The sequence below is a fragment of the Lissotriton vulgaris genome, chromosome 8, assembly GCF_964263255.1.
Source record: "Lissotriton vulgaris chromosome 8, aLisVul1.2, whole genome shotgun sequence".
NCBI classification, from domain to species: Eukaryota; Metazoa; Chordata; class Amphibia; order Caudata; family Salamandridae; genus Lissotriton; species Lissotriton vulgaris.
This window is the reverse complement of record NC_141696.1, coordinates 265,968,373-265,990,155: the sequence shown is the minus strand read 5'-3', so window position 1 is coordinate 265,990,155 and position 21,783 is coordinate 265,968,373. Positions and strand designations below refer to the sequence as shown.

The 21,783-nt window shown below is 43.4% G+C and overlaps 1 protein-coding gene across 2 annotated transcripts in view; it reads left to right on the top strand.

The window, feature by feature from the left end:
* Nucleotides 1-21,783, top strand: part of NCAM2 (neural cell adhesion molecule 2) — a 1,306,184-nt gene that overhangs the window by 946,748 nt on the left and 337,653 nt on the right. For both annotated transcript variants that reach the window (XM_086934039.1, XM_086934038.1), the window contains one exon: nucleotides 9,917-10,013. In XM_086934039.1, the coding sequence (XP_086790165.1) occupies nucleotides 9,917-10,013 (97 nt within the window). The remainder of the gene's footprint in view (nucleotides 1-9,916; nucleotides 10,014-21,783) is intronic.

Here is a 21,783-nt window from a genome sequence, read left to right as displayed (position 1 = left end):
AGATTATCATCAATAGAAATTGGAGCCTTTTACAGGATAAGAACTTAAGCCCAATTGAGAAACCTCTTTTTTCCTATCGAAGGAATAGAAGTATCAGGAACAGACTTGTCAAAACCTATAAAGAAAAAGAAGGATATCATCAGCTTAGTGTTGATACAATGAGCAAAGTAATTGGCAACTATCCATGTAGTGGATGCACAAACTGCAAGACTGTGATAATGGGGCAGAAAATAACCATAGATAATACAGAGCACCAATTTAGAGAGATGTTTAACTGTAGAACCAGTAACGTCATTTATGTTGTAAGATGCCCATGCGGGTTGTGTTACGTCGGCGAAACCGGAAGGGAAATCCGGATTCTCCTTAACGAACACAGATCCGCAATTAGAAATAATAAACAAAATGCCCTATTGACTGATCATTGGATTCAAAGTAAGCACAAAATAGGGGACCTACGCTGATGTGTAGTAGAATTAATAAAAATGTCAAAGAGGGGTGGAAATATTGACAAGAAACGCAAAATAGGAGAACAGTTCTACATGTGTAAGTTTAAAACATACACACAAGGGCTCAATAATCGCGAAGAGTGGGAAAAAATGTACAGTTAGAAACATGCTCTCGACCCATCTGAATTGAAAAGAGTAGGGAATTAGAAACACAATAGAATAGGATGCCTAGGAACTAGTGCTAAATGAAATCTGTATAACCCTGAAGAAAAGAAGATTGTTGTATCACATAGTCTAAGATAGGATAAAGGAACCACACATAGACAGGTTTAGACAACTAATGAAAAGCAGAGGTTACAGTGGGCCAAGCAAAGGTCTTATTGTGAACACTAAATGCATTGAGTAAAACTAAAACCTTTGAGACTAACTGCATTAAAACAAATATAATTCTTAATAATTGAGACTAACTGCATTAAAACAAATGTAAGTCTTAAGAAACATGTGAGAATGAATAAGGTAAATTAAATATCCATTCATTTATCGGCAGTTATTCTTTAGATCGAGGTTATAATAATAGTGCCTCATGGTAACAGACATTATTGAGGCAGAAGATTAAGGATAGTAAGCAGGGAATTTTTTGGAATAAAACCAGCTTAAGATGGTGGCTAAATAGACTGAATCTTCCGGTGGAGTAATAGACAGGCTCATTGGGACCCGGAAGTGATTATCATATGTAACAAAACCAGCTTAAAATGGCGGCTAAAATATACCAAAGCTTCCGGTGCAAGAATAGACAGGCCCAATGGGACCCGGAAGTGAGTAATAAGGGTCGGAGGTGAATAGGTTTAAAAGAGCGGAAGTTAATGGATTTCTTGTTTTTTGCTCCAGCATCAGCGCGGCTAAAACACGGGGACGCGAGGTAAGCGGACAACCAATCTAGGCCCGGCATAACGGATGCGGTTGGTGAGTGAGGAGATTCATAGCTAAAATGCATTGATTAATTAATCTGTAGCCTTGGGAAGGGGACCGTTTTTTTCGGAATAATATGTTGAGAATTTGAAAAAGACGCTGCGCTTAGTGCACCCGGTAAATCAGAACGCAATAGCACGCTGAGGAAATCGGTGATGCAATCAAGTGGGTAGTTGCTCAGAGATACGGATTAATGTTTAGTCTAATGTTTAGGTCATAGTAAGGGGTCTACTATCCACGCAACATGGTGGTGACAATTTTAGAAAGGCGTCACGCTTATAGCACATAGTAAATTAAAACGCTATAGCACTTTGATGGAATTGAGGCCGTAGTCTAGTGGGCTGTCGGCAGATATTCCGGTCATGTGTAGAAGTATAGTCGCCATGGATAGAACTTGAAAACAAGGGGAGTCAAGATAAAGCCCTGGTGATGTGAACATGCGGGAAGTAAGGATAGACACTGGCAGGACATAGAAGATAACCTGCCCCCAATGAGAATCTTTTAACAACTTGGGCATAAATTGACAGAGGGGTAACGCTCTAGGATACGGGGTCATTGGATAAAATCTGGACAGTGAAAAATAAAGCAGGCATGACCCTTAGATTAACGAGTGACTTGGGGTAATAAGTAAAAGAGAATACTAGTAGAGCCTTGAGGAATCATAAAACAAGGAACCACATGCTGGGCTTTTATTGAATTAACTAGACATTTCGATAAATTTTCTTTAGTTGCAGAACCCTATAACTGGGATAATTGAAAAAACCCGGTACAGAGGAACAGGAGCAATCAATTATAAACACATTCAGAAAATAAGAAGTTCCAATGTTGAACATAGAGCGGTGAGTGACCACGTCTGTACACAATGAAGAATGAGATGGTATTGTGATATCTGGTCAAGTATAAAGGTTTTACATCAAAGAATTTTATTTAATCGTACCTTCTTGGCCTAGGCACCACAGTCATCTGTAAACACCCGAGAGTGAATTATTATTGTTTTTAAACAAAGACATCCTGTGAAGTAAATACAGATAAACCAGTTGGTGGGACTTTTCCCTAATTTAGAGTAAGTAGAAAATACTTGGATTACTCTATAAGATAAAAAAATTATGGTAATAGAAAAAGTTAATGAGACTCTTTCTTCCAAATCAGGTTTCTTATATGAAAAGCTGATGTGAGCTGCCCATGAAATAAAAACGAAAGTGAGGAGTGGAGCACATTAAGGCATTCAAAAAGGTGTGTTGTAAACGAACCTTGCAGAATAAGGATGTGTGCAAGCAGGGAGTAGAATTAACTTTGATAGCATTACGAAAAGGTATAAGGGGATAGAATGAATCTTGATAGCATGGAGAAAAGACATAAGGTAGTTGGAGTGAGAGACGGGGACTTATACTAAAAGTGGGACCCACAAAAAAAAGAGCACAGGAATATGGTTGTGAGATCCTAATAAAGATGAACAGAAATTTATTATTTAGAGGATTGCTAATATTAAGACTAATGCACCAAGTAGTATGCACCGTGTATTTCTTGTAAAATCTCTTGTTAAATACATTGCCAAGAATGATGAGTGGTTATGTTTTGTTTCTAAATTCATTTCAACAGATTGTTTTTAATTGTCCTGAGGAAGGTGGTGCGCACAGCAGGATCCACCGAAAAGCGTCGACATATTTTGATGAAACTTTTTTATCTATGTTTTTTTTTAAATATGTTTTTCTTGTGTATGGTTCAATGGAAAATGTGTATTTGCTGAATGTATTGCATTAGGTGTGATGAAATCTGATTTTTGACATGAAAATAGCTGTATGACAAATTGTCAAGAATCAGAACTATTAGTGTTTAGAACAGTTTGTAGTTTTAAACTTTATGTTTTTATAAATATAAAAATAAAATATCGAAACAAAACATTTTTTCTTGGCTGCATAATTAACCTTTTAGATTGTAAGTGCTTTTGTGGTTTCACTTCTAGTGAAGGGCTCTTAAGAGACGGACGGATGATTTGTGTGACTTATGAACTTTACATGCCCATGATAATAGATACGAGTGGGTAAGGTCTAGTGCCACACTGTTGACTTTATATTAGGGCAACCAAGGGAACCTTTTGTTTTATTGGACTAGAGATATAATACATAGGCAGTGTAGAGCCATATTTCCACTGGTTCTGCAATTATCTGATGCGGATATCTGTTTACATGTAGGCTTATTTTTACCTCATCCTGTAAGGGCACATGGCACTTTATTGCTTTAAACTTTGCTGCTAATATTTGTTAGCACTCATATTTATTACCTTTGATATGTGTTTTTAAAGTTGTCTGAAAGGTTTAATTTATTGTATTTATGCTATTTTTATTGATGAAAATATTGCACGAATAAGGGGCCAGATGTGTGACTGTTTTTTGCAGTGGCAAAGGGTATTCAACCCCTTTGCGACCGCAAAACAAGGTGGTGGTATATACCAAGACCCCGTTCCCTTTGTGAATGGGTGCGAAAATATTTCAAGAGCAGGCAGTGGTCCCAGGGACCACTGTCTGCCCTTAAAAAATTTAACTGAAAAGTTTCATGTTCCTTTTTTAAATGCAGCCTGTTTTCCTTTGATGCCTCATGAATATTGATAAGGCATGCCATTTGCAAACCCATTAGAAATTGCTAACAGTATCTGTGGCACTGTTGTACATTGCATTTTGGGACTTACAAATTACAAGTCGCAAAGCGACGCAATTTTTGAGTCGCAAAATGGAAGCGTCATATTTTTCGCCCAGAGTGTTTTTGAACAATAAACTTTCTGTGGTTATTGAGTTGAAAAAGTTATGTCATTACTGAACATTTCACCTGAATATAATGTTACTATAACCTTCATTTTTTGAGTGAATTTCTACTTTTTTCAAGTAGAGTAATAGTTTATTTCCATACATGAAGCCAAGCCCCCCACTGCACATGTCTTTTGCAGGGAAGCCAACTCCATGCCGTGAAGTTGGCCACCCCACCCGGAGGTAGCCAACACCACATTGCACTCAACCTTTGGCTGTTCACTGTGAGAGGTTCTCCTCAGACCTGGCCTGTTGCCAGGCTATGTGACCAGCCCACCCAGAGTCAACCAACCCCATGCTGCTCACAACCGTTGGCATATTGCAGCGTAGGGTTGGCCTTCGTGTCCCTGGGACCCCCATCAAAATATATATATTAAGGGGAGGGGGCATGCATCCTCCCCTCCCCAACCCTTAATTGGCTAGGCCAATTCTAATAAAAACAGAAAGGGGCCATGTGGCCCCCTCCCAAAGCCTTAAAAGGCCCTGGGGACCCCATCACCCAGGCCAAATAAAATTAAAAAGTGAGTAGAGCATGCAGTCCCCTTCCCAAGCCGTAATATGTCCCAGGGTCATCATCGCTGGTGCCAAATGCAATATAAAATGTGGGACGCTCGCACTGTCCCCTCTCGCAAGCTTATTAGGTCCCGGGGAACCCATCCCCCTGGGGCAAAATATAATTAAAAAGCAGAGGGGGCCACACAGACCCCCTCCCAAGGCTGATTAGGCCCAGGGGATCTCATTCCATGGAGCCAAATTACATGTAAAAAAGCGGAGGAGGGATGAATGCAGCCCCCCTCTGCTAGCCTTAATTGTCTGCAGGTACCCCAACCCTCAGGGCCAAAAAGAGTTTAATAAAACACAAACTAGACTACTACAGGAAAAAATTGGCACAAGGGAAAAAAAGCTTCCTGGACCAATCAAAATGCTCTATTTTTGAAATAGCGTCCCAGAGAGACTCTAACAGAAGTCCCTCAGACCCAACATCGAAGATATACAAATGTATTTGTTCCTTTATTTTTCAGAAAATACTGAATGGAATTTCACTAAAGCACATAAAGCACAATCTGTGAATCAAACTCTAGCTTCCTGCCAAATTCAGTGTCCCTCCTTACAGCAGTTTTTGTAGTGGCACTGCTTTAAGAAGTCAATAGAAAATGCATTGGGAAATTTTCTTTTTTTACCTCTTTTTTTTCTTGGCCACTGCTTGGTGGATCACCCCAAAACTTTCCAGCAAGTAACTGAAGTAAATTGGCCTTTTTTTGTGAAATGTGCGTGAAGATTCGTCAAATGGTTTAAAAGTTATTAGCAAAACAAAAAACATAAGAAAACACGCCTTGTCTATGGAAAGCATTCTTAACTGTAAGTATCCAGTGACCACCACCACTTAATACCGAAGTTTCCATAGGAAAAGAGTTTTTTGTCTTGATAAATCGTCTCGAAATTGTCAAAAAAACTTCCCCTTATTGATTCAGCAGCTGTGCTGAAATTTTAGGGATGATACGTCAAGCAGGGTCCAAGAAAAAAGGTGATTCCAAAACTCCTTTTCCCCATGTAATATTGCTGCAGATTTTTAATTTTTTAAACATGACTACAACCTGAACTAGTGAATGTGATTATCCCAAATGTGGCAGAAAGCTAGATGTTGGCCCAGAAATCATGCTTTTTTGTTATCTGGTGTAAATCTCTTTAGTAGTTTCAGAGATATTTAATTTAAAAAAATATAGAATCCGGGATGTGAGTCATTGCCATGGACTTGCGAATGTTTCTGAAATTTGATTGGCTGCCAACACTTCAGCAAGGAAGGGCTGGCAGCGATTTTGTAAAGCCTAGTCCCATAAAAAAGTAAAAAAATAAAGAAAAGGGTCATGGTAGGAATACCATGACCCGCACATATGGCGGGGTGGGTCCAACAGGGTGGTAAATGTGGTTTTTTAATTTATTTTGCTGAAAATTCTCATCTTTTTTATGAAGCTGTCAGGTAGCCCAAATCCCGGGGGCAGTGTTAATTATCTGGGGGGTTTTCCATGCTGCACCCCTACTCCCCTGGCTATTTGTAAAATTAGTCCGAGGAGACCTGTTTGGCCACCCCTTGAGCCCCAAGAGCCACACCCTCAAGTGAAGCCGGGCCTCGGTAGATGGGATCCCTGGGGCCAAAATGGGCTCGAGGAGAGGGGGCCATGAATAAATAAACAAAAATAACAGCAATTCACCAAAGGCCCGCCCCCTTTCTTCAGCACTCTGAAAATGCACCTCCTGGTGCACTGTGGGTTGGGGGTAAAGGTTCCCTTGGATGCTGACAGCCCTTGAGGGCCAACAAGACCTCCTGTTACCTTCCAGTAAGTCCCACACAATGGGAGTACTGAGAGGTCTTCAGAGGCCCTGCCCCCTTTCTCCACCACTCTGTAAATGCATCTCCTGGTGCACTACTAGTAGGGGGATGAAGTCCCCTTTAATGCTGAGGGTCCTTGGGGGCCAACAAGCCTCCTGTTACCTCCAGTAAGTCCCAACAAGCGGGATTGCTTTGTGTTAGACATCACACTGTTGTGCTACCTGGGATCCGAATACCAAAGGACCTCACATTATGCCACCCCGGCTGAGATTTGTTGGGGAATCTTAGGTGTGATATTGTTATCTGCACTGTGAGGTCCTCTGATATTAGGATCCAGGGTGGCACAATAGTGTGATGTCTAAAACTAATCAGAATTATGTTTTCCAGTTTAGATATCCCAATTTTATTGGATTTATTTCCCATTCATGGTTTATGGGCCAAATTGGGTTCTATTTGCGAGATTGACTCAATTGGGGCACAATTTTACTGCCCACTTGGGCTTGACATTTTGTTATTTTTAGTGAGAGAAACTCAATAATGGGTAATGCATATGTAAGGTTATCAAGTATCCTTTATATTGGGTTCAGGTATGGGCTATTTTTAGAAACCATGATTTGGTTTTCTCCAAACATTGATTGACCTGATTTATATTTGTATATCTTGCAATAATTGTGGGGAAAACACTTAATGCAATGTTATTATGACATTTGAAGATGGCGCTCACAGTCACAAGAATTGTATTATCATTTGTTTGTATTTATTTATCAGTGTCACCATTTATGTCTGTTTTATCATTTTGATATTGACTCGTGACCAAGACACTTTGGTGTTGAAACACATTGAGTGTGCTGCTCAATAAACCTTGAAGCATTTACCTGCTGAGAGTGCATATCATTTTAATCCTGAAGTCTGGAGTTTGTTGGTTTAGACATGTGCTGCTCTTGGGGCTGAGAGCTGACGCAGGACCTTTTTGCTCTCATATGTGTGTGCATACATTTTCTTACCTAACTGTACTTGCAATGTGAAGAAAGGGCAATGGCATATGTGTTGTAAAGGCTATGTGGTAAAGGCCTGCATGGTTAAAACATGAATGCCGCAATCAGGGAGAGATATCTGTATGATAAAGTATAGAAAAAAATGTAAAAGAGTACTAAACTTAAATAAAATGAGGAAATAATTTTAAGTTAAATAGGTATGTTAATTAATTTTGCATATTTTAAATTCTGATAAAACTTAATTTTAAAGAACAAATTTAAATATTACAAAAATTAAATGTTTAATGAAATAATTTTTCTGAACTTTAATTAAAAAACAAACATTCTGTATTTAAAATTGATGAAGGTGATCTATATAATTATTCAACAGTCATGTACTTATTTTAATCAATTTTACATTCGTAATAATTTTTACTTTGAAAAAAGGGTAATATTTTAAAATAAATTAATAATTATGTTTCATTGTGAAACTTCTTACATAATTAAAACAACTTATTTAAGTTTTTATTCATTTTATATTGATTCCTGTTGGGTTTTATTTAATGCTCTTACCTCCATTATTTTTAATGGGAGTATATTGCAGTACAAGTGGTTGGCTATGTGTGATGCTGGACGTACTCCAGCTCTGAGCTGGAGTATATTTACAACTGTTTTGGGTCCCTTTTGACTGCAATAACTATAGAAGGGCAGTCAATACAATGGTCTTACTCTTTTGGGGATGGGTGCATGTCCTCTCTAAAATCCCTCCCTAGTCCTTTCTTAACCCCTCCTTACTCCCTCCCCTCTAACAGTTCTCCATCATTAGTAAGTATTACCCAGTCTTCAGTCACTCACCTTTTCCACTCCGACATTTACTACTAACATGTATACTTACAACTGTGGAGATCTCTGCAGTCTGGGAAGAAATCTCCACATAGAAAAGATAGGAGAGATGGAAGAGTAAATCTCTTCATTTAGCAATGTGAATAGCATTTTGTAGTACGTTAGTAAAACTACTGTATAACTACCAACATACTACAAAATGCAGTTGGTAAATACACCAATAAATGACTTGGCACCATCCATTACTGAGACTACATTTTCTATTATATTTTCCCAGAGAGAAACTTCTTTGACTACACCCCAGCCACATGATTCCTGTTAGGTGGGCCATGTGCTTCATGTTTGTTCACTGGTGCAATGGAGTAAAGTAAATATGGCTTTTGGACTTCATCAGTTCACCAGGATTTCAACCTTAACCAAAATTGGGAGAGCCCTTTGAAATAGCTTAAATCTCCTGGAGCTCTGATGTCAAATAATTCTTAGCGTGCAATTGGTGCTTGTTCCTGCTTTTTGTGCCCCTGGGGTACACTGGTATTACAGAAAGTGCCTCAAAACACTTTTGTAGCTGCTCTGTAATACATATTGTGTTGAAACTAAGTGTGCACTGGAGGGATTTGAAGGAGGCATTACCTCATGTGCATGGTAGTCCCATTCAAATGAGGGAATCTTTGCAGTTGAGATAGGCAGGCGGAGCAGTGTGAGTAAGCCGCATGGATGTGACATACAGTCAACGCACACCCAAGGGAGCAGCTTGTGATGGGGGCATGTGGGTCTGAGACCCTCAACAGGCATACACCTTCAAGCGGGTGCAGTCACGCTTTGCACCGCCTGCAGAGGGATCTCTGTTGCTCTTTGAAATGAAGTCCAATTGCCACCTACAGTGAAAGATGGACCAGTTGTTTCAAACAGCAGCTCCCTCTTTCACTAATGCTCTGTTCCCAGATTTCCACCTTCACTGGCAACAGTGTTTTTGCTGTGATGCAGTGCACTGTCCCCATCTACACATGCTGCAAGAGTCACAGCTGAGGCAGTGTGCAATTTCTTAGTTCCCAGCTTCCAAATTTGAGAGCAGATAGAAACCACCCGAACATTTATTTTACGTTCTTTATTAAAAATTGAAAACTAAGGACAATTCTGTTTACCCTGGAATCACCTAAACTATATACGGTTGGCAGTGGTGTGCGTTATAAAACAGTTCGGTAATGCATAACTCTTAGAACAAATATTGAAATATGTCTCTTTCTGTCTGCTTTCTGCAACAAACTGGTTACAATTCAAAAGAATTTCAAATAAGTAGGTTTTTTGACATTGTAATGTTCATCGGTGTTCTTTCTTATGAACCATCTCTGAATCAAAAGTAACAGTCAGTAATCATGTTTCCTGTTTGTACTTGCATATAGCAAAATACCTTCAGTAAAGGTAGATCCTGTGGCTGCATGTCTTATATGTCGCTTGTGAAGATCAGTGCCAGTGGAGACAAGATGTTTCATGAATTCTCTGATGCTACATTAGTCCCACAGCTCTGGTAAATGGAGTGTGCTATGTTTTTTTCAGGTAACACCTCTATCTGATAATGACTTTGGGCGTTACAACTGTACTGCTACAAACAGAATAGGCACTCGGTATCAGGAATATACTCTTGCCTTGGCTGGTAAGTACAATATTTGTCTGAATCGAACTTGTAAAATAATTATGTAATCAAGGGTGTTATTGTGTTTGAAGGATAAAAGGCTTCTGAGTAGATTATCATCCGTTTTCGTGTAGCTAAGATTAATTTTCTAATCTTGCAGTTGCAATTAGTGGCATAAGAATCCAGTGTTTATTTTTTTCTTTTTGGAAACACTAAATGAGCACCTCGGTTCAGGTTTATTGACGTTTTGTGTCGCCCTTGTGCCATGCAAGGGAGCGCAAGAACAACACAATAAATAAGTGAGATTTATCAAGCCACGCAAGGCCACCTTCAATGGCCCTGCATGGTTTAATAAATCTAGAGTAACCCAAGGCATGGCAAATACCTGCCTTACATTACTCTCGGGCCGGGAAGCATTCCATGGATCGTGGGCGTTCCCACCCATCCACCCATGTATTTTGGTGCATTCCCAGATTTAACCATTAGTTGTAGACCTGGGAATGAGTCATAATGCTATGTCTCCCGAGGTGATGCTTAACGAGGAGAAATATATTTATTTTGCCTCCTTTTTCTTCTTCCTATGTGTGCTGCATTCAGCAGCAAACATAGAACGAGGAAAATGCCTCTCGGAATGGCGTGCCTTCCTGCACTATAACAATCGGATGTATGACGGTACAACTCGTACCGTTTCAACGCGTACCTTTACTATGCAGGTTTAACAACGCAAGTCGTTACAAGGACTTGCGTTGGGGGGCGCTGGATAGTGAATAGTTTAATTTACTATTCCAACTCCAGTCCCCGTGGATAGTAGGGAAGGTATTGGATAGTAAATTAAACTATCCCCTATCCTAGAGCGCCCTCCAGCGAAAGTCGCTGTAACAACTTTCGTTGTAAATCCTGCGTTGTAACGGTACCGCGTTGTAACGGTTCCGTTGTAAAGGATGTTTCTCATAACAATCCTGCAGGCACCCTTACAGCAGGCCCCCTTGTACCATGACATAAGGGTGACTACCATTGGTGCTAGGCAGCCAAATGTGCGACAGTGCTAAGAAAGGACAAAAATGCATCGCATAATGGTAAATACGGTGCAATCCTGCCCTGTCACACAGCACAGAGTAGCTGGGTGGCTTGTTGCGCTGCGCGAAAGAATGGTAAATCTGGCCCCCACTTTCTTAACTAGAGAGATATAAAGTTACTGCACACACTCACCGAGCCACCATATCCAGCAACAAAATAGTAGGCTGAAAACTACTCTAAAAAAGACGACTTTCAAGAAAATGCAGAGCATAGAGCACTGCAGAAAGGAAAAAACTGCACCTTCCATTTAAAAAAGTTGAAGATGTGCAATGCTATGCTGAAATACTCTACACCTGATTAACAAGAATGGTGTAATAGTATGTGGAATTTTCTCTTGCATTAATATTTGTTTACTCAAGTAATCTACTGGTTTACTTGTAGCTTACTCTTGAGTTCAGGTAACCCTACAGTAGTGAGACCGCTCTGGGCCATTTCTTCCAAGTCGATTCTGCTCAATAGACCTTGATAGTAGCCTGAGAGGAAAAGAGGTTAACAACAACTTAAATCTCAAAGTACAGTGTGAACATTAAAACCTCACAATAACAGTCTGAATCAGCAACTTGTAGTTAAAAGGTTTATTACAAACTCAAAGCCAGACAAATATAAATCAATCTCAAGAACATACTGTGAAAGTACAAAACTAATAAAGGAAGACCAATACGACGGACAGTATTGGTCCTGACCAGCAAAGAACATTTAAGGATCTCAGTACAGCGATACAGAAAATAAGACTTGATGACTAGACAGATGGTTTTGATCCTTCTCCGCATACATGGAAAATATTTGCAGCATATACTAAGCCCCACACTAAACTAAAGGTAGGGCAAACCCTATTGAATCAAGGAAGCAAGTACAGATGCCAGCATCAGTACCTCTTAAGAAGTTCTATAGGTAAAGAGTCATGTATAGCATGAAGTTACACAATCAGAGATGATAAGAGAGGTATGTACCACTCCAAGTCTGAAGGGAATCTGACTAAACCCAAGGTAGGTTCACAAATTAAAATTCACAAAGAACATTTGAGAAATATGACCTCATACGGGGGCAGAGCTTGGCTCCTGACGAAGATGGCCATTTTAGCCTTGAGCTCCACACCGCCGATCAGGAATCCTTCAATTATCCTTTCACTCACTGCTGCAGATCTGCCGTTTGACCGATACCTGAAAATCGGAAGGTCGCCGCATCCCGTAAATCACACCCGACCCTCCTAGACCCTTCCTGCCCGGAGATACGATGGGGATTCAGAGCTGGAGCATAAGGCCGCTGATCCCTGAGCTGGAGCTGGACGTGGGGTGGAGCTACTTGCTTCTTTGTGCAGAGACGGGCTGCCTGGCTGGGCCGGTCCCCCTCATCTCCGGAATCTCTTCCGAGCCGGAGCTGGCGCGACCTGATGGAGTCCCATAAGGTACTGCTACTGACTTGAGGAAAGCGTGCGGGTCCACTAAGGCAGCGTGAGTAGGAGAGCTGTGAAACCCGTTGTCGAAGGCACAGACGGATTCCCCCCCCCAATCTTCTCGGGGAGAGCGACGCGGCCGGAGCCGCAGCAAGATATAGTGAGGCAGCCACGCACTGAGGCAATAGGCGGTGGGGACGCCTGCACTAGCGTGCACAGAGGAGGAGGAACACACAAAGGTGCACACCACAGACAGCATGGGCAGTGACGCGCGGCGGAGCAGAGCTGCCATTTTGTGTGGAACCGGGGAGCCCTAGAACACCAGCTACCACGAGGACACACCCGGAGTGAGCACCTCGCAGCTCAATTAAATGCTGGACAGGTTGGTGCTTGAGGTGGAGATCTGTGGGGCAATGCACTGAGGGGCACACACCCAGGGACAATTGGCTAACAGAGGTACAGCCAGGCATTGTGGGTCCGGTGGGGCCACGACGACCAGCGTGAAGGGGCTCCCAGGTGGATATTGCATTGCCCCAGCGAGTGCCATTATTTAGACTGACCGCGTAGAGACCAGTAGTCAAGTAGTGCTGCCTCTCTGTGAGCTGCCAGAAGGACCACATACACCAGCGAATGCAAGGGGCTATGGGGAGTGTGGTAACTGCATTCTCACAGAGAGCCGTGTGAGTCAGCGCTACCAGTGAGTGACGTGGGGACGTGGGTCTGAAGAACGCACACCTGGGAGCAACAGGACATTGGGGACGAGGCCTGAAGGTGCAGGCCTGGCCGAGCCGTAGTGGTTGTGGCATCTCAGCGGGGGACGTACTATCTTTGCGGATGCCGACACACCCAACAGGTGCTACACTAACACTAGACATCCACGCCAAGCGGAGGAGACTGAGCACAGAACAGCTCAGGTAGGTGAATTTAAGATAGGCCCGGCTGTGCTAAGCGCAGCCCGGAGGAGGCATAACACAGCTGGACGGCCCCTAGTGAAGAGGTGGCGAGATAACAAGATACATCACGAGCAACAATAGGAAGAGCTCCATGTGGCAGGAATACTTACAGGTGCTAAGGCTGAACACCTCACACAAGCTATTGGATAATGTCCCCAAGCATTGCTGCCATGTAGGGTCTCATGGTCTGACCTCTGACTGCTTGCTGCTGGAGTGGTATCACGTAACAGTCCTTGCACAGGCTACCTCACATAAGAGAAGAAGATGGGCAGAACGGACAGGACCCAGTCTAAGTCGCAAGACTCCACCACAGAGGAGGCGAACAGGCCGACACCTCCTAGGGAGGATGAACCGGACATCCGAAGTTTGCTATTGTCCATGGAAAAGGGATTGCAGAGTGATATCTCTTCCTTGGGTTCGAAAATCAATGCCCTCTCATACCGGATGGACAGAATGGGGGAGCGGCTGGACAAGCATGCGGAGAGGCTGGAAATTTCCGAACGTCGACTCACAGAAGTTGAAGAGGCACAGACAATGCTGAATTTGGATCACAAACAGCTTGGGAGGATTATGCGGGTGCTGTAGGATAAAGCAGAGGACTTGCAAGCCTGCTCGAGACATTGAAACCTTCGGATCACGGGCCTGCCGGAGACGACACAAACAGGCAATATGGAATGCTTTGTAGAGAAGCTACTCATCGACCTGCTGGGGGCAAAGGTGTTCTCGAACATGTTTGTGGTGGAAAGAGCGCACCGCTACCTGGGGCCTGACCGTCGCCTGGAGCCCCGCCGCGTCCAATCATTGCAAAACTGTTAAAATACCGGGACAAAGATGCTGCTCTGCGCAAGGCAAGGGACAAACAAACGCTAGCCTATGAAGGATCTAATATTTTACTCAATTCGGATTTCACTGCACGAGTACAAGAGGCACGGCGGAAATTAGCCCCCATGAAAAAACAGTTGCGAAAGTTGGGCCTAGACTATGCGATGCTGTACCCGGCCATAGTGAATGGACAAGGTCGATCCCACATTTTCATAGATCCGAAGGCGCTCAGAGACTGGAACAGGAAACAACGACAGAACGGCAGCTCCTGGACGAGGCAGCTGGGGGATCAATCGCTGAACAGGACTGAGTCTCGACCGGTCGCATATGGCTGATATGTATTTTGGAGGGTGGGGGGAGAAGGGAAACACGTTAGGATTGTATATATTGCTATGCTGGGTTGGAAAATTATTTACATTTGCACTTACATGATCTTCTTATTTCTAACCACTGTAATTTGGCATATGGATGTTAGAAGGTAATCCAGAGATCCCATTATTGCCTCAGTATTAGTCACAAGAGCTGCCTATTGGGATGCACGAGACTAGCAAGTCAACAACTCTAGGTTGAGGTGCGCTGCAATGACACTTATTGCTGTGAAATGCTGTTTAGTTGTGGGTGTGTTGAGGTTGGGACAGGGGACAGCCAGCATTTGGGTTATAGTTGCATATAGAGTGACCTCTGCCCGCAAGTGACAAACACCATCACTGTTAACTAAGTTGGGGGTGGGAGGGGGTAGGACTGGGAGGTCCCTATAGGGGATGCTACGCAACCGAGTTGTGGGTGGTCAGCTGTGGGTGGAGGGAGGGGAGGGCAGGGTGGGGACACAGTTTGGGGTTTGGAGGTTACAGAGGTCAGCCAGCTTGTTGTATGTTATACAGTACAGTTATCAGCCAGAGGATGATATGTGACACACGACAGACAAGACGGCGGATAGGGAAGCCACTGACCAGAGACCTGTAGATTCCCTCAGATTGTTGTCATGGAATGTGAGGGGTCTTAACGACCATCGTAAACTGCGCAAAGTGCTGAATTACTTAACCAGGCAAGAGACACACCTTTCTCTACATAGCCCAATGATCCGTTCCAGGGGTGTTGCGGAAAATGTGAACGCATCAGGTTTCACAACTCATGCTAGAGGAGTAATCACATGGGTGAATCCCAGAGCTGTGTGCACAGTGCGACAGTTGGCGGCAGACACAGGCGGCAGGTTTGTAATCTCCAGATGTCAGGGTAGGTGGCTGGACCTGCTTTCTTTTAATGTCTACGGCCGTGACTACGACTGCCTGGAGTTCTTTACCACATTAGCTAACACTGTGAGCGGATGTGGGACGACACAAATACTTTGGGGTGGTGATTTCAACCTTGTCAGGAACCTGAGCTTAGTCAGATCAGGGGACCCGTTAAGGAGGCCGGCAACGGCAGTCAGAACTATAGAAAGAATCATGATTAGCGCAGACCTCATTGATGTCTGGGTAGAGCTTCACCCATTGGATGGGGGTTTCACACACTACTCTGCTTACTATGACATACACACATGCATTGATTACTGTCTCGCATTGTTGTCTTTCATGTCCCAGATCCGTCTTGTCAGGTCCTGTCACGCACTCTGTCGGATCACTCCCCTATCCTGTTGGTCTTGTCTACTCCTAAGAAAACAATCCCTCCGTTCACATGGGGTTTCCCACCTTACTCATTTCTGGACCCCCTCTTTAAAGAACAGATAGCTGAAGCAATAGAAACATTTTTCGCCGCTAATATTGGGTCAGTGGCCAGTGTCCAGACAGTATGGGATGCCTTTAAAGTACACATTAGGGGAGTGGCCATGTCTAAACACTTGGGGGTGCTCCGTGACATTCGACATAGACTGTCAACTCTGGAGCACAGATTGGGTGAATTGTAGATTTGTCAGTTGTCCAGGATGGACAAGGAGATCACAGATACAATGAAGGCATTACTAGAGGAGTATCAGGAGGCGACAGACAGCGAAGTGCGGCATTTAGGTAAATACGCCACAGCGCGCCTATACGGAGAGCGAGACAGGTTGGGATCTGTGCTGGCTAATATGCTGAAAGCCAGACATGGCAAGACCACAATCACTATGATCAGATCGGAGGAGGGTGACCTGCTGACGGAAGAAGCAGACATTGCCAATAGATTTAAACAATACTACTCAGACCTGTACGCCTCACGTCTGTTGAATATGGATGGGGAAATACTAGATTACTTGGAGCAGATTACGTTACCCTTTCTATCGAAGATGCACAGAGAGTTCCTATTTCTACTCATTGAAAAAGCCGAGATTCTTGAAGCACTGATGGGAATGAGGGCGAATAGCGCTCCAGGGACAGACTGCCTCACAGTGAACTTTTACAAGACCTTCAGAGATCTACTGCTCCCTCATATCGCAGTGTTATTTGATGATATGTGCGTAACGGGACAGATGCCGCAATCCTTGAGGGAAGCCATTCTGGTAGCTATTCCCAAACCAGGTAAATCCCCTGAGGACTGCGGATCTTACAGACCGCTTTCCCTGCTTAACATGGACACCAAGCTGTTTCTGAAAATCTTGGCTAACCGTCTGACCCTTTTGACTAGTCGCCCCGGAACAGGCAGGGTTCGTGCCTGACAGACACCTCACTTACAACCTCTGTACTGTTTTTGGCACAATGCAACATGTCTGGCAGGACACGAAGGCCGTTGCAGTCCACTTGGATATTGTGAAGGCTTTCGACTCTGTGGAGTGGCCCTTTATGCGACATGTGCTGGCCAGAATGGGACTTGGCCCAGTCTTTTTGCAAATGATTGTGGTGTTATACAATGCCCCCTCTGCACACGACCGGCTGGGGAACCTGGTTACTGGCATCATTGACATCACCAGGGGAACCCAGCAGGGCTACCCCTTGTCACAGACGCTATATGCACTAATTGCGGAGCCTTTTGTGTGTGCGCTCAGGGAATATCACAGCCATAGAGGTGTCAGATTTCCTACCTATGAAATTGTGGTATCAACGTATGCGGATGATACCCTGCTGTACGTGAGGGACCCCGAAAACAACCTATCCCCATTCCTACTAGAGGTGGTACACTCTGGGGAAATCTCGGCGTTAAAGGCCAATTGGTTTATATCCATAGCCTTTCTACTCACACCAGCCACTTCACCCTTTGAGATGGAGTATCCACTGCTCTGGTCCGATGATTCGGTTAGGTACCTTGGCAATAGAATGCACACGGATTCAGAAACTGTCTTTCGGGAAAATTATGGGCAGCAGTAGCAAAACTTGAGGATGATGTTGGCATCTGGATTGGCCTGCCGCTGTTGTTAATTGGTAGGGTTTCCATCATGAAGGTGGTGGTGCTGCCCAGATTCCTTTTCTTGTTTGTAAATATACCGATAGTGCTACCACGCTCCTTCTTTGCCAGGCTTAATAAATCATTAGTGAGGCTGACTTGTGTGGGCAAGAAGGCTTGTGTGCAATGACGGGTTCTCACTTTGCCATACCTCCTGGGGAGTCTGGGAGCTCCTGATCTGGAGTGGTACTACAGAGCGGCGCAGGGTGCGCAAGCACATAGTTGGATTCACAGCACAGATAACATACCATACCTTAGGCTTGAGAGGCTGTTCGCGGACCCTCTCCCACTCCCAGCTGTAATTTTCGCATCGGTGGATCGCAGAACTGGGATTCTGGATTCCCTAAACTCGACGCGGCACGCCTGGCACTGCTTATTACATCAGCAAGTGGGGGCGCTGTTTTATTCTCCAAAAATGCCTACGGCTTGGGCGGTCTGGTTGACCCCCTGCAGCGATAAATGGGTAGTAAGAGAGCTCCAGGCGCTGAGCATGCACAAAGTGGGAGATTTGTTTCCAGATGGCATAGCTAAAATGTGGGAAGAAGCCACAGACGCTATGGAAGCATCCACTTTACTGCACCGCTTCCAGTTCCACAGACTGCACAGAGCGATGCGCCAACAACTGGGGGACGATATGGACGAGCCCCCTGAGGTGTGAGAACTACCGTATCTCATTAAAACTAAATCTACCTAAAAAATAGTCTCCAATATATATAAATTGGCAATGTCCAAGAGAGCTAATCAGTATACCAAAGCCAGGTTGTCCTGGCAATGCGACTTGGACATAATATTTGACGATGACATGTGGGCATACTGCTGCACTAACACGAGACCCATATCACTACACGGCAAACACAGACTGATACATTTCAAATACATTAATAGAGTGTACTACATTCCAGAGAGACTGCACAGGTATGGATTGAGAGAGGACGCCACCTGTGACAGATGTAGTTCTCCGATGGCCGATTTTATACACTTATCGTTGGGTTGCCCAGGTGTTTTCCGATTCTAGGAAAAGATATTTCGGGAGATAAGCACTATTGCAGAGTTGGAGATCCCCCCTGACCCGGCAGTGGCGTTGCTGGGCTACTCTAAAAAATTGCCAAAGGCAGCTCGTAGGTTGGTTGATTTACGCTTGCTGATTGCAAAAGGTAGAATGGCAATGTGTTGCCTACAGTTCCGCAGTGGTCACACGATATCCTTTACTGTTGCACACAGTCAGAAAACTTCAGCGAGCTACTCCCGCCGCGGATCAGACTGGAAAACTTTTGAGGGCTCTACACCACATACCTGAAAGGTGGAGGAGGGGGCACAGCGGCAGAGACTACGACAGGGGCAGACGTTGGAAACCATACCCCAGCGTTATAGAGGAATTCGCTATTTTATGGACCTGTATACACATTGTAAGCAGGGGAGGGTGCCGAGCTTTTCTTAAAAGATGGGGCCGGAACAGAGGGCGGAAATCAGTAGAGGGAAACGCAGTGGGTAGGAAGGTACCGGGACTGAATGCCAACAGTTCCTGAGCTTCATTGTCATGCTAGTATGCTACTGCTTGAGTCCAGACTGTGAATGGCTGTGCTGATACCTCTTCGTTGGTTTTATATAAAAATGTATTTTTGAGATTTATTTAAGTTTACTGAAGTGCAGCAGACACGCTTTGTACATGGATCAGAACTGCAACTCTTACGCACATTACTGCCTGACCTCCGGGATGTGGGCAAAGTAGTTGTGTGATGTGCCTTATGTGTATACGGTGCCGGCCCCAGGGTTGTAGGCGAACTGCTGTGTTTGTCAGTGATACCTTTCATAATTAATTTAAAAAAAAATACATATCATACATATCACAGTACTTTTCCACTTCCCAAGAAAGAACTTTGGGTCATATTATCAAGGGGGTTTATCTCCGCTTTTTTGGCTTTAAAAGCCAAGAAAGCGGAGATAAAATTATCTCCCTATTACCTATCTGTCGCTAACACCAGTTAGCGACAGCTAGTAGGAGATAGCGACCAACTTGGGCCCCGCTTTGCATGTCAGTGATATTTATCACTAATGACATGCAAAGTGGGCGTGCCAAGATGTTAGCGACTGGAAACAGTCGCTAACATCGCTATCTCCTATTACCAACTTTTGGAGATATTCGGGCTAAGCGCGAATATCTCCAAAAGCTAACACCTGCCCTGAGCAGTTCTTAGCCATGTTATCCAATGGGAGGTGGATAACATGGCTAAGAGCATTAGCTCGGTAATGCATGAATATCGCGGACTTTTCAGCGATATTCATGCATTTCGGCCGATTTTTATCGCTTAGGAGATAAACCTTGATAATATCAAGGCTCCTAAGCGATAAAAATCGTCGCTACACGGCGATAAAATTATTGCCGCTAAGCCAACCTAGCGATAATTGTCGCTAGTTGTTGGTAATATGCCCCTTTGTGCTTTGGACAGAACTCCCATATTCCAGGCCACACTTCCAAGGTGTTCTTCGATTCCTCCCTTCTTCTGATAGTCACAACTGGTAGCACCCCCTTTGTTCTTCATTACATTATTTGACTTTGCTGGTTCTTCCTCACCTCACAATCTCTGAAATACAATGTGCTTATTGCTAATTAACAAATGTGTTTGGTCTCTACCTGCAGAGGAGAAAAACATGCAGAAAAACTATTTTCACGTTAGTAGTAAATGTCTTGACTGTTAGCTTAAGACCCACAATCATGCTAACTTAACATTTTTCTTTAAATGTATGTTAATTCTACAACCCACAAATAAACCGAAAAATGACATATTTAATAAAGGAATAAACTATTTCATACTGCACGCTTAAATGTAGCACAATATACTAATACTTTGTTATTAAACTGAAACAACCAGTCACAATTTATAAAGAAAGAATTGAACACACATATGAGTCATTCTCACTAATCCTTGGTGAATGCTCTGCATTAAAAGCAGAAAAAAAACTTACAAAGTAAACCTATAGAAGATTAATACCAGTATTCCAGATGTCTCTAAAAAGGAAAAACATTGCCCACACACACATATTTGTCAAAACACACAATAGATGCACTTTCTAAATCTTTGTTGCACCATATCTCATTTGTATTATTGCATCACATGAGTATATAAGGCCAAATGCAAATATACATGTGGCCTACCCAAATGTAAAACAATGGACCCAAAATGATATACTCCAGTAGCAAGTCTAATCAAAATTTTTGTGATTGGGCCCAAGCAAGCCTAATCTATATGTTTGTGATTGGGCCAATTTTTTTATGTATCTATTCAGTTGAGCTTAGGGCAAAGACAGATAATCAAAAAGAATCAACATGAATCATTTATGGGCAACAGCTACTGCTATGGGCCGACTCATGAAGCATCCTAAACTTTCCAGGTTGAAGTTCTTGTGGTGTTTTTGTGGGGTTTTTTCTTTCTACATCTTGTCCTGAACTCCTTCAAGCTCCTCATCCTTTTTCTGATTTTGTGCATCTATATAGGTTTATTTTGCCTTAAAAAAATGAGTGGTGATAACAGCACACTGTGGTTGAGACTATTAACCTATTGGTGGCAGTGTGCTGATGTTGCTATTGGTCTGTCCTGGTATGCAGCTGTCACTCATAAAAGCAAGATTTTCGCATCTGCTGGGCAATAACTATCATTGTCAATCACTTAGATGGGGAGAATGTAAACTCAAATTATGTGTAGCAGCTGAAATATAAACAGAGGGTTTTACCTATTTTTCTTACTTTTCTAGGACAACAAAAATAAGGCTACAGCTGGCACAGACTGGCAGGCAAACATATGCTCCTAGTATGATTTGCGCTAGTTTGGGGGCCAGTAGCTATGGGGCAAGCTGATACTAATTGTATGAGAGTAGGATCTGCTTCCTATGGATACCACCATTTTTTGCTGTGTTTCACTGGTTTTTCAACTTTAGTCTGGCTGTGACCCTGCTAATCAGGATCACAGCCTAGCTGTTCTCTCTCTAAATTGATTACATGTACTTTAGGTACATACCAGATTGGTTACTGGGTCACCCTTATGAGTCCCTAGTATATGGTACCTTAGGTGCCAAGGGCATAGGTACCCCAGAGGCCTACCAGGGGCTTAAGCATGTATCAAGCCACCCCTGGGAAGCCTTCCAAAATGGAACCACAGGTCGGCACTTGCAACCTGGGTAAAGTGGTGTAAGCACCCCT